The sequence below is a fragment of the Neltuma alba genome, unplaced genomic scaffold (genome assembly GCF_004799145.2).
Source record: "Neltuma alba isolate B1F8T4 unplaced genomic scaffold, ASM479914v2 tig00003943_pilon, whole genome shotgun sequence".
NCBI lineage: Eukaryota > Viridiplantae > Streptophyta > Magnoliopsida > Fabales > Fabaceae > Neltuma > Neltuma alba.
Genome location: NW_021633488.1, coordinates 28,540 through 41,461, shown reverse-complemented (window position 1 = coordinate 41,461; position 12,922 = coordinate 28,540). Strand labels below are relative to the sequence as shown.

The following is a 12,922-nucleotide window of genomic DNA, read 5'->3' as shown; positions in this document are numbered from 1 at the left end:
GACTTTATTGTACTGATACATATACATATTGTAGGTCACCCATTACTTGGGGGTGAAAATGATGTCTTTTGGGCGGGCGCGTGAAGGTTACCAATCTCTTTTGAACACAGACATGAACGGGAACTTAATCATCTGGTGTGTCTCTGACTATCTGCAAACTATTTTCATTGGATATCCTTGAATTTGGTTATCAATAAAACAACAGAAGTGAGGATTGCTTCAAGTGAAAGTAAAGTCAGTGGAATGAAGAATGAGACATGATGCCATGTGAAAGTCAACAAAACATAATGATTGCAATAAAAGAGAGAGTTTTAAGAAGGGAAAAAATTCATATGCACCAAAAACTGGGTATTCTTTGGGGAAAATGAATTTGTTTAACTCCACAAGATGCGTAATCTCTGAAAAGCATGTCTATTCCTTGTGTCCGTATCTAATGAACTGATATACTTTCAGGATTACGCTTTTGATATTTAATATTTATGGATGCCTATGCCAAACATTGAATAGTTTGTCTCTAATAAGTTCCATGTTGTTGTCTGTTAATTTATCTGCTTACAGGCCAGGTTTCTTGAAGCTGCTGCTGCTTACAAAAAGAAGATTGGATTTAAAGGTATCTTCTTTGAAATTTCCTACCAATAATTAAGTAGCTTAACCATCGTATACCATTAAAACAATAGAGCCTACAGCTAATCATCCAATTACGAATTAAATATTTACAGCTGCTCAATTTTCGTTTTGCCTATCATACCAAACTTTCGTGGGACTTTTCATATCTGTTTTACTTTTCCTTCCGCCCTCTTTCTGTGTCTCTCTCTCATGGATACGTTTCCTTACGTGGTTCCCCCCCCCCCCCTATCCGATGTCAGGGACACTGCTGATTGAACCGAAGCCACAAGAACCTACAAAACATCAGTAAGTTTCTTCTTCCTGTCTATTATTAAATCGGGATTTTTTTTTTCACATCTTAACTAAATCACACACGTTGTATTCCTTTAGATATGATTGGGTGATGCTGCAACCACTGCCAATTTCTTGCGGAATATGGACTTACAGGTAATTTTCATGCTCTCCTTATTTCATTGGCTTTTACTCAAGAACAAGAAGTTGGATTCTCAAATATTTTCCATGATAAATTTTATGTTTACTGTAGGTTTCACATTTTGATGTCAAAGAGATATTACTTTCTTATCCATTTCCTGCTATATTTCATCTCGTGTGATCTAAATGCTTTAGTCTACGGCTTTGTTGTGCTTAGTAATTTGTCCTTGATATGGTCGTTGCACATGAATTTGTTCTCCCACTACTGCCGTTAATGACGGATTGGCCTTCTTCAAAAGGGCTGAGACGGTTTATTCTATTATTTCTTTGGCCGATACTTGTTTAAAGAAATAGAGAACCAAGTCGGGTTTTCTACTGACTAACTGCTGAAGCGAGGTTAACAAAACAAGGGTTCAAGCATGAGAGTCTTCTATTATAATTAAAATGTTCTTCACGTCATGTTGAGAACTATGTTAGCCCCAGCCTACTATATACTCAATCTGATCTGATTCCATTTTCTTCTGTAGGAGAAAAACTTCAAACTGAACAAAGAGTGCAAGCAACCCTGTCTGGTCACAGGTAAATCAAACACTGAAGTATCGTAGTTTCTTGATGGTATTTGCTATTTTCAATATGATAATCATTACTGAAACTGTGGACTTGTCTGTAAACCTTCAACCCCTGTCATCACAAAAGCTGTCATCACGAGCTTGAAACAGCAAGAATTAATGGTTTGTTGGGAAATATTGAGCAAATTGGTGATCCTCAAGTTGGTATGTCCTCCTCTCTTTCAATCCAGAAAATATATTTTCTGTGTACATTACCACAGAACTTCACTTCGTGCCATCATAACCCTTGAGATTGAAAGTTGTAATGTGAAGCCTTGTACTACAGGTTGGGACAAAGAGATCAGTTTGGGATTGACAGACGTTGGAGAGGCCACAATGATATGCTCAGTGTGATCAAGAATGTATGAAACACGTCTCTTAAGTTGCATCATGACATGCGATAAACCTTGTCATTAGAAATGCAAGCTCATTTGTCTGGATTCTTGTCTGTTTTTGTCTTTGCCAGGGAGGACTTGCACCTGGTGGATTCAACTTCGATGCAAAACTGTGAGTAGCCTAGTTTCTTCTGGCACCATGAAGTTTTTTTTTCCCTTATGGGTTGATACATATCTGATAAAATTGTGGTGCCAAATTCGTTAATTTTCTTTCTAATTTTCTACACAAAACAATGTTTTAGGCGGAGAGAGAGCACAGATGTTGAAGACTTGTTCATTGCGCATATTGTTGGAATGGATACCATGGCACGTGGCCTCCGGAATGCAGCCAAGTTAATCGAGGTAATTTGATGTAGACCCATGTAACAATAGTATATTTCTGGGGTGTGGACTATTCTTTTGGAAGTTTCACATTCATAATTCATTTGTATTATCCTACGAGTGAAACTAAATGTTTTCCATTATCTCAAAAAAAGGATGGTTCTCTGGCTGAACTCGTGCGCAAGCGATATCAGAGTTTTGACACTGAACTAGGGGCTCAAGTAGAGGTAACTTCCTTTCCTTCCCCTCAATTTGGCCCTTCCTTTTCATTGAATGCTCCTCGTACTTAAGATATTCTTGTTGCAATAGGCTGGTAAAGCTGACTTTGAAACGCTTGAGAAAAAAGTCAAAGAAATGGGTGAACCAAAGGTTCCTTCTGCTAAACAGGTATTGCACATATTATGTACTTCTTTTGCTGAAGAGAAGAACTGAGAGTGGTCTTTCTGTTCATTTGTTTGTTTGTTTGGGTGAAATTTGCCTGTTAAATTTATTTGTCCTATGCACAGTAATAACTATGGCATAAATTTTAATACGGCTTTGTTCAATGTTTTGCAGGAGCTAGCAGAGATGATCTTTCAGTCTGCTTTGTAGGAAGTCTCATCGTTTTTATTTTGATAATCGTTTGTTTAGTGATGATTCAGATATTTAGGCTTTCCTAGTTTCTTTTTTTTCTTTTCTTTTTTTTTTTAATAATAAAACATGGAAAATACTAAGATCCACGTGGTCCTGCACATTTCTCCAGTTAAGTGCTTAGCGAACAGATTTCTGGCAGAAAATTATGGATCGCACACAGGCCATGACAAAATAAATATGACTTGTTCATGAATAATGATGCTTTAGCTTTTTCTAAGGTTCCTTTCTTCGTCAATAATCGTAGAATGGCCATTATTATATTATTACTTTCGATAATTTGTTTGATTTTTATTTTAGTTTTAAATATAAGATTTTAATTTACTTTATCTTTCATATTTTTTTTAGAATAATATTTATAATAATAATAGTTCTAACCAATATACTTGATTAACAAGGATATTTTTTTTAAAAAATACCTATTTATTATTAATAACTTATTTAACTAATACATGATTAGTAAGAGTATTTTAGTATTTTAAGAAAGATAATATTTAATTATTATAAATAATTAACTCTAAATTTTTTTAATTTACTTAAATTAGTCAAATAATTTTTATCCGTCGGTAATAAAAACGTAAAAGTCCAAGTTTTCTTAAGCTGATTCGTCAAAATTTTAGTAAGATTATTTAAATTATGTTTTTAATTTTTTTTTTAAGTTGACTTGTTCATCCTGATGGGTATGATAATTCACATTTAGTTTGAAAGAATATTATGACTATTAAAAAATGTTTTTCTTTCTAATCTTCTCTTCTCGTAGATAGAACTTCTTTTTTTTCTTTTTCTTTTTAATGGTAAATTGTATACTACTAAATCAAAAGGTTACAACAAAACAAAGACTCAGCTACCTATGCTCTCATTAATTTCCGCCTTTTGAATAAGAGGTGGAGATTGATTAAAGATGTAAAAGATTTCTAAAGACCTATGGGCGAATTTAGCTTAAGTGTGCAGTAATGTTTTGATCCTTTCAAATATGCCTGATATGAACCTGCCAATTCCTATTAAAAATCAACCTAGCATCATCCACTACATCCTTATACGAGTGGTCATTATCACACCCCTACCTATGAGATTAACAACGTTAATACAATCAGTAGCTAAAAGAATCTTTCGAAAGCCTCTATTCCAACATAATTGCAGACCGATGAAAGCTTGCAGCTGAACCCCAGAATCCAAGTATTGTTGATACTCCTTACAACACCTCCACAACTGCTGTCTCCACTAGGAAGCACAGAGCCATCAATTTCCAGTGTCACTCTATCTTGCTCTTCTCCTACTCTGAAACTCTTCTATCGAAACTTTTTCCTTGCAGAACTTGCACTTTCTTGATAAATCCCTATCCCATGAAGCTCTGAAGAAAGAAGTTTTCCCCATATCCTTGTCCATACCTTCCTCTTCATTGAACAGCTTATTACACCGTGCAACCCAAATGTCCTAGCAAAGATACCTAAAAAGATTAAAAGCATTATGTTGGGAGATATACGTTAGTACTTTTCAACGATTTTTTTTCTCTGCCTGCAAGAAAATTGAAGGATTTAAACTTAAAAGGTGTTTGGCAAGATGAAAAAATGCTTTTCAAAAGCACTGTTCTTCAAAACAAGACAAACTCCTCCACATATTTACTTCGTAAAATGTAAAAGCACTTTTAAAACTCTGGTTTGGCTTTCATTCAAACATCCGTGGATGTAAAAACACTATGCAGAGAGATATACTTTTAATTACGTCAATTATTGTTTAGATATAACTTAATAAAATCATGTACTACTTTTCCTTTTTAATATAAAGTCTACTTAACTAATTTAAATAGATTAAAAAAATTAGTTATAATTATTTATCAAAAATATGTGTTGGTTTTTCTAGAATATCCGCTTAAATCATTTACATTAAAATAACTGCTTGCTGCAAACTCTCTGCGTTGAAATTGATCGAACTCTTATATTTATAACCAAACTCAATTCTTGTTTAATTTTTATATTAAGGATGGGAGCTAATATTAAATAATTTTATAGAAAAAAATAATTTCCCAGATATTGAAGAATTCGGGTCAAGCGGAACCTTGCGAGCCCAGCCCAGGTTAAATAATCCACAACGCACTAGTGGTGACTAGATCCCGAACGCACCGGGAATTAAGCATCCTGCCCGGTTCCCTCTAATTCCGTTGGTTCCATTTCCTTCTCCATTTTCGTTTTCGTTTTCCTCTGAGACGGATAAGCTAAGCTTCACAGACTCAACTTTTCTATCTTCCATCCTGATCCTCCTCTGGCAATTCAATCGCAGGCCCTCTCCTTTTTCCTCAGGCACGTGAATTCTCCCTCACTCGCAGTTGTATGCTGTTCAGAATCATAGTCTTATTGACATTGATTGCTTTTCGTGATTTGGCAGGGAGCATCAGGGCTCTGCTTTACGATCTGATCTGATTTTCTTCAAAACACTTATGCATGTTTTTCTAGTGAACTGAATGCTATTCATGCGCTAAGAGCATTCTGCCTGTCCCTCTGCGGAATCGGAACATGGGTTTGGTGTTTACGAAATTGTTTTCTTCTCTATTCGGTAGCAAGGAAGCTCGAATACTTGTTCTTGGTCTCGACAATGCGGGAAAAACAACAATTCTCTGTATGTATCTGAGCTCTGTGCTGGTCCACCCTGAGTGAATTTTGCTTTGATAATTTTTTTTTTTGGGGGTAATTGATACGTGGTTGTTTATGTCCTACCTTTATAGATCGGCTTCAGATGGGCGAAGTTGTCTCCACTATTCCAAGTTGGTACTCTCTCATTTTAGATTTGGACAAATCATGCTTTCTTTTTGAATAATTGGTTTGTCTACATTGGTTGCCCGCTGCAGAGCAGATGTTTTAGTTGTGAATTCTTATTTTAGTGTCATATCGTATCCTGTTATATTTCTGGGAACTCATTCTGTTAAAACCATATCAATCTACCGAACAGATATGTACAACATGTCGATTCTCATATTTCTTGGTCCAAGATATGGAAAATTAGAATTAGAATACCGACAGTTTGTATATATGCTGTTAGACATTTCCTTATTTGAAGTTATTACTGACAGTTTTATTTTTTTATTTGATGCAGCAATTGGGTTTAATGTTGAAACTGTGCAATACAACAACATTAAATTTCAAGTCTGGGATTTAGGTAAGGACTTAAGTAACTTGTTTACTTGACATAGCCGGCATATGTTTTCATTGGACTTATAATGACAATGGCCAGGAGGTTTTAATTTTATATATGATAGTTCGATAGCTTAGAATCCTCAAAATGATTGTCCATTTCGCATTTCTGAGTCCGTCCAAATAGTGATCAGAAATTACTATCTTTTCACATATATATCTTGAAAGATAGATGACTGGCGAATTGAACCAATGAAGCTCTCAGCCTGTCTCATTGAGCGCACAAGCTGATGCCAGACTTAAGAAGCTTCCGGTGTTAGGGCTAGATAATATTAGTACGGCGCATAAAGCAACTAGGAGATGACATTTCGTCTTCTGTTGACCTTCTGTATATTTTTTTATTGCTATCATTAAATGTTCATGGAAATCAGATAGGTTGAAAATACAAAGAAACCTTGGAATATTCTTTTCTTTTTCCAGGTTGATGGAAATCTAGTAGGTTAAGAAGACTTAAAGAACCTAGCAATAATTTTGTCCTGTTTCACGTTGGTCCTTTTTTTTTATTCTTGTCTTTTTTCTATTCCTTTTAGTAAGTAATAAATACGCCAACTCAGACAACTATAGAACTTCTCTGGTTTCATCTTAGTTTATTGTTCTCAATATAAGCTTATAATTTCATGAGAATTGACATGCATTTGTAACATAAGAGGAATGTTTCTTATTCTGATGGCTTGCTTTTCTTGAAACAGGTGGGCAAACAAGTATTAGGTAAGCATTTTGGATTCTCTTTTGCTTCATTGAGCTCACAGTGGTGAAATAGATAAGAGCATTCGAACCATGTGGTTTTGCCAAGCAGAAATTTAGAAGATTATTGTATAATACATTAATTAATCGGCCACAACTTTTAAAGATTGCCATATAATTAAGCCTGAACATCAACTAGTATTTCTGTGTCATTCAAGTTAGATCCACTTGATCTAAGTGGATGCATGATCAAAAATGAACTGTTATTTTATTAATTTATATCTAGGCTATGTTGCTTTTCGCCATGATCTGTTGAAAATAAACTTTCGATTGGAATCTTGAGCACATCTTTTTATTTTGGTTTTTCATCCATAGGCCTTATTGGAGGTGTTACTTTCCAAATACTCAAGCAATCATCTATGTTGTTGATTCAAGTGACGTTGACAGGCTTGTGATAGCTAAGGAAGAGTTTCATGCTATCCTGGAGGTATGCTAATCATGGTTAAAGTCTTGAGACATATGCAATGTTTTATATGATGTGAACCCTTGTCTATTCCATAAACTATTAAGTAAATATGACCAGTAAACAGAGGCATATCACTTGGAAGGCAGGGCAGGCGTTGTAAAAGTTGTTAGCAATAGTGGCCCATTTGCAATTTTGGTCTATGTAACTAAGGTGGATGCTTTTGGTAAATGTAATGTGGATTTAAAGTTTATCTTGTAGTTATATTTAGCAGCTTTCACTTGCAAACGGTTGTTCTGAATTGAAAGACTGATATGACTAATAAAAAATAGCTTCTTATTAGCAGCCTTGGCTTGGTTATAAGAAATGAGTGCTTGAGCAGTTTCTGTAGTATGTGTTAACTATTTTCGTAACCAAGTAATTTGATACTATCATTAAGCACACTGGTCGATGCCCAATAACCACTTTCCATTTCCAAGTTATTTGAGATTCATATATCTGCATGCTTTATTTGTGAAAGTAATACCAAATAATCTCTATTTTTTATCCCTCATACTTGACCTTTACCCTTGGAGTAGATATGTGTTGTATCCTGTTAATCTTTGCCAACTTATATGACCCGTTACGTTTTTTATTGTTGAACTTTTCATCAGGAGGAGGAGCTTAAAGGGGCCGTTGTTCTCATTTTTGCAAATAAACAGGTTAGTTAATTTTGTTTGTCGGGTTCTCATAGTCAAGGAGAAAATAGAAAGGGGAAACGGAAGAAGACCTTGTGAATAATACAAAAGAGATTATATCAATAAGATTTTAGTCTGCTGGAAGTCTTTGCTATATGAAATCGAGCTAGAAAATATTAATATTGTTCATGGGGATAGATGCAATTATATATTCAGAAGTGATATGCTTCAACATACGTTTTGCCCATATAACAATTAAAGAATTGATTATGTGATTTTTGTGTAAATGTATCTCTCTGTTTTATGCAGGACCTTCCAGGGGCCCTTGATGATGCCGCGGTGACAGAGGCTTTAGAACTACACAAGATTAAAAGTCGCCAATGGGCAATTTTTAAAACTTCTGCCATAAAAGGCGAAGGAATTTTTGAGGGGCTGGACTGGTGAGTCAAATAAGATTGAAACCGTATTTTGTTACAAATCTGAGCTTCCATGCTGTTGGCAGACTTGGTGCGCTGTTCCCGCACCGATCAGTTTCATGGTGTGCAATTTAAGTTATGAGCTTTCTATTGTTGTAGGTTGAGTAATACGCTCAAATCCGCAGGTGGCTAAGCCTGGCACTGTGTCAGATCCAAAGATGAGATGCTCCATCTGACCGATGTAAAAGGAAGGCTGACATGTATTTTCTAGTTTCTATAACTTACACAGTAATCTATCATGAATTATTTATATTTGCAAGATCATTTTATTCATTTCTCATATACATGTATATGTGTTTGTGTTGATAAACATGATGAACTCTGATCACTTGGCTGTCGTGAGCGGCATTTTTCTTGGGCTTTTTATTAATGTTCTCTCATTCTATCCTTGTTTTATCCTGGGAAAATCTTCTTGTTCTGATTTGATTGAGTAAATGGATTTAGATCATCTTAATTTTGCAAGAAATTGGTTGATGGCGTCAAGAGATAGTGCGTGGTATGTGGGATTTAATAAGCTTGTATCTAGCTGGAATAGTAGGGATTTGAGTTTGAACCAGGTTCATTCTTTGGGTAAATAAAATTTTATTTATGGATATGGATTTGGATTTGATTCAAATTCAAGCAAATTCTTTTACAATTTCAAATACCTAATTTACCGTAATTATTGTAAATATCAAACATCCTCTTTCAATGCTATCCGGATATGTGGACAAGTCATATGGGAAAACTCTTTTTTCTTCTTTGTGGGTTCTTTATTTTAAGTAGTATTCAAACAAAGGATTTTAAATACATATTTTGAATATGATATTTTAAATCTTAAATCCAAATCCATATGATCATACTATATAGTTACATTCATGCTATATATTTTCCACGATTTGTCTCCAATATTTGGAGAAATGTTAATATGATAAATATTTGAAATCATTTAATACAATGACAATTATTGAAGCCCGTAGCATGATGATTTTTAATATACATAAATTGCATCTCTTTTATTGAAAGAGTGTTCTTTTTTCTTCGGCTTAAGGATTCTGCTGCTACAGCGTCGAAGCTCCCGATCATCCTGGACGTAAAGTTGGGCTCTGTATAGTGACCCAATAAAAAGTTGGGCTTTCAATATTGAAGGGGAAGGGTTTGAGTCAACCAGTTCAGCGTACTTGTGAGGGAACATTGTCACCGGCTGGGAACTTCTTCTCACTCGGGTGCTCGGGGAACAGAATTCTCTAGCTGATGCTTTGTGGCAAAAGAGCGAAAATCACCCTTCTCTTCTGGGAGCATTACGGACTCTGATAGTTTGGGATTTCAGCCCCCCTGATCTAGCTTTTCTTTTCCGGCCCGAGTCCCTATCTTGTTTTTTTAAAAAAATTAAGTCTAATAGAAGGGGTAGTTATTTATAACATGAGGAATCGAGCATGTTATAAATATGTAATATGATTGATAATGTTTCGAACAAGATTGTCTTGAATAAAAATATAATATATTAGATCTTTAATATAAATACTAATTAACTAATTTGAGTATATTAAGAAAATTAGTTAAATTAATTATTTATAATAAATAAGTATTGTCTTTCTTAAAATATTTTTACAAATCATGTGTATAAACTAGAACTCTACAACTATCATTTGATGCAATATTTATCATGTGGAACCGTTACAAAGACCACCTAAAAGAAAATAGATAAATATAAAAAATAAAGTCAATTAGAGTTTTATATTTAAAATCAAAATTAAATGTCAAATTAGTTCTTATATTAAGAAGAGGAGATAACACGAATGAACATTTGTGCCAAAAATCCTGTGAGGGAGCATCTGAATAAAGAAGTATTTGATTTTATATATTTATAGTTCAAATGGTAAGCCCTCAAGCGGCCTAAGAAAAAACTCGACACTCAGTCATAATCTAGAATCGGAAACATGTTTGGCCTTGGCACCTAGGTAGCTTCTTTGTCTTCAGTCTGAAGATCACGTAAAATGGGTTTTTTTCAACTTTGAAAAAAACACATTACCTAATATGCCTAACTTACAGCAACAGTTTGCTAATTTTTGTACCATTAGAGGGTCCACGCCGTGCCCTCATAAACTCTACGTCTGTATATATCATCGCCAGGCAAGGCATCAAAAGAAAATTGATGAAAACCTCATCACAAATTTTATTAGTCAGAGATATTTTATGACTCTATTTTTCATATCATTGAAAATGTGTTACATACAATTGCAGAAAAATTGCATGGGCTGAAAAATAGTTTGAGCCTAAGTACTTAAACAAATTTTTAAGTCCTTTTGGACAATAGATTTGGTAATAGAGGATTTTTTTTTCCTCGCAATTTTTCTAACATTAAGCAGTTTTTTGCGATAATTTTCTATTAAATCGGATAAAATTGTTTTAGGCTGCTATCACATCTAACTTCTTTATTTTCAAAAAACCTGTACAAACGGATTCCTTATCACTGATAACTTTTTGATTTTCGCAATAAAATGACGACACAGCGAATGAGTTATTTATATAAGATCCTTTTTTTTTTTTTGTCAAAACTTATATAAGATCTAAAGCTCACACAATTCTAAAAGTTGACAAAATATTTGTATGAAAATATTTTAAAGTTTCCTGTTAACAGTCTTCTTCTATTGGCAAATCAATTTGTACTCTCATTTGTCACAAATGCATGATCATACTGTATAGTTACATTCACACAATATATTTACCACGATTTGTCTCCAATATTTGAAGAAATGTTAATATAATAAATATTTGAAATCATTTAATACAATGCCAATTATTGAAGCCCGTAGCATGATGATTTTTTAATATACGTAAATTGCATCTCTTTTATATTCTGTTGAAAGAGTATTCTTATTAGGGGTGTTCAAGGCCGGCCCGTCCCGATCGGCCCGTTCTGGTCCCAGTCTTATTGGGACGGGACGGGACAAAAAAGGGACCGGGACACGGGACGGGGTCGTCCCGTCCCGGTCCCGTCTCGGTTCCTTTTTTAAAAAAAAATTAATTTTTAAAATTTTTTATATAATATCATTTTTTTTCATATTTTTTTTTAAGATTTGAGACTATTGTATGGAACTATGGATATATTTATTTAGAGTTTTTATATTTGTTAATGATTTGAGATTATTGATGATTAGAATTTTTAGCAAGTTTTTATTGTATTAAAAGCTTTTGTTTAGAGTTTTTAATAACTATTATATGTAATATTTTGAGCTTTTGTTTAACAGTGTCCAAACAAATAAAAAAGATGTTTTTATAAGATTTAAGCTCAAAAAAATATAATTAAAAAAATCAGATTTTTAAAAAAAATTAAAAAAATTAAAAAAATAATAATTTCGGGACGGGCCGGGACACGGGACAGATTTTCTGTCCCGTTACTGTTTACCGGGACGGAATCGGGACGGGCCTGTCCCGGTCCCGATCCGTCCCGTGAACACCCCTAATTCTTATTTTCTTCGGCTCAAGGATTTGTTGCTACAAACAATGTCGAAGTTCTGGATCATCCTTAACGTAGAGTTGGCCTTTGCATAGTGGCCCAATAAAAAGTTGGGCTTTCAATACAGAAGAGGAAGGGTTTGAGTCAACCAGCTCAATGTACTCGGAAGGGAACATTGTCAACGACTGGGAACTTCTTCTCACTCATGTGCCTAGGCAACAGAATTCTCTAACTGATGCTTCAGCAAAAGAAGGAATATCACACTTCTCTTTTGGATGCCTTGCGGACTCTCCGATAGTTTGGGATTTCAATCCCTCTAGTTTAGTTTTTTCCAAGATACTAAAACCAGACCAGTGAATGAACTGGTTAAGATAGTGAGTTAAGGGTCAATAGATCAGATTGAGATCAAATCGGAGTCAAATTAACAATAATTAAAATTTATAATTATGTCCCCGTTTTAATTATGATTTATTCTCTTTCCTTCTTCAACACATCAAGTCTTCTTTCTTTTCTTTTCTTTTTTCACTTGCAACAATCAATATGATTGACAGGATTGACAAATTTTTTATCTCTCTCCTCCATAAATACCTTTTCTCTTTCTCTAATAAATGTAACGATGAATTAATAATAATCACTTTCTTCCCCCAGTCATTTCCTCAAAACCCATTACCAGATCCAAACTTGCGTCTTTGGATTTCCTCAAACAAGAGAGGAGCAACCACAGCCAAGTCTCAACTCACCCACGAGCTAGAAGGAGTGCACCTTAAAGCTGCTTGGACTTTCAGTAGCTTCCATGACTTCTTCTTGGCCAGATCTGATTGGTCCCTCTACTTTGAACTTAGTATCATCTACGTCTGCAATGGTCCAAGGGAGAGATATCACTACTAGAATGGAAGAAGGAGTACAAGCAATAAACTATTTTGTATGGTAGTGGTAGGTAAGGAGAACAGCCGCGGATTTGGTGACTGAATTTTCCTTTCCCTTTTTTTTTAAAAAAATAAACCAG

General features: G+C 34.5%; 1 protein-coding gene and 1 pseudogene across 1 annotated transcript; both read left to right on the top strand.

Annotated features, from left to right (window-relative positions):
* The first annotated feature begins 61 nt into the window (after positions 1 to 61).
* On the top strand, positions 62 to 3,212 carry LOC114743097 (xylose isomerase-like; annotated as a pseudogene).
* Positions 3,213 to 5,377: 2,165 nt separating this feature from the next.
* LOC114743096 (ADP-ribosylation factor 1-like) lies at positions 5,378 to 8,715 on the top strand. Its single transcript, XM_028931288.1, has 8 exons — positions 5,378 to 5,605; positions 5,712 to 5,750; positions 6,080 to 6,142; positions 6,867 to 6,885; positions 7,237 to 7,348; positions 7,978 to 8,025; positions 8,311 to 8,441; positions 8,577 to 8,715. The coding sequence occupies exons 1-8, from the start codon at positions 5,503 to 5,505 to the stop codon at positions 8,608 to 8,610; spliced, it is 549 nt and encodes a 182-aa protein (XP_028787121.1). The 5' UTR covers positions 5,378 to 5,502; the 3' UTR covers positions 8,611 to 8,715.
* Positions 8,716 to 12,922: the final 4,207 nt, after the last annotated feature.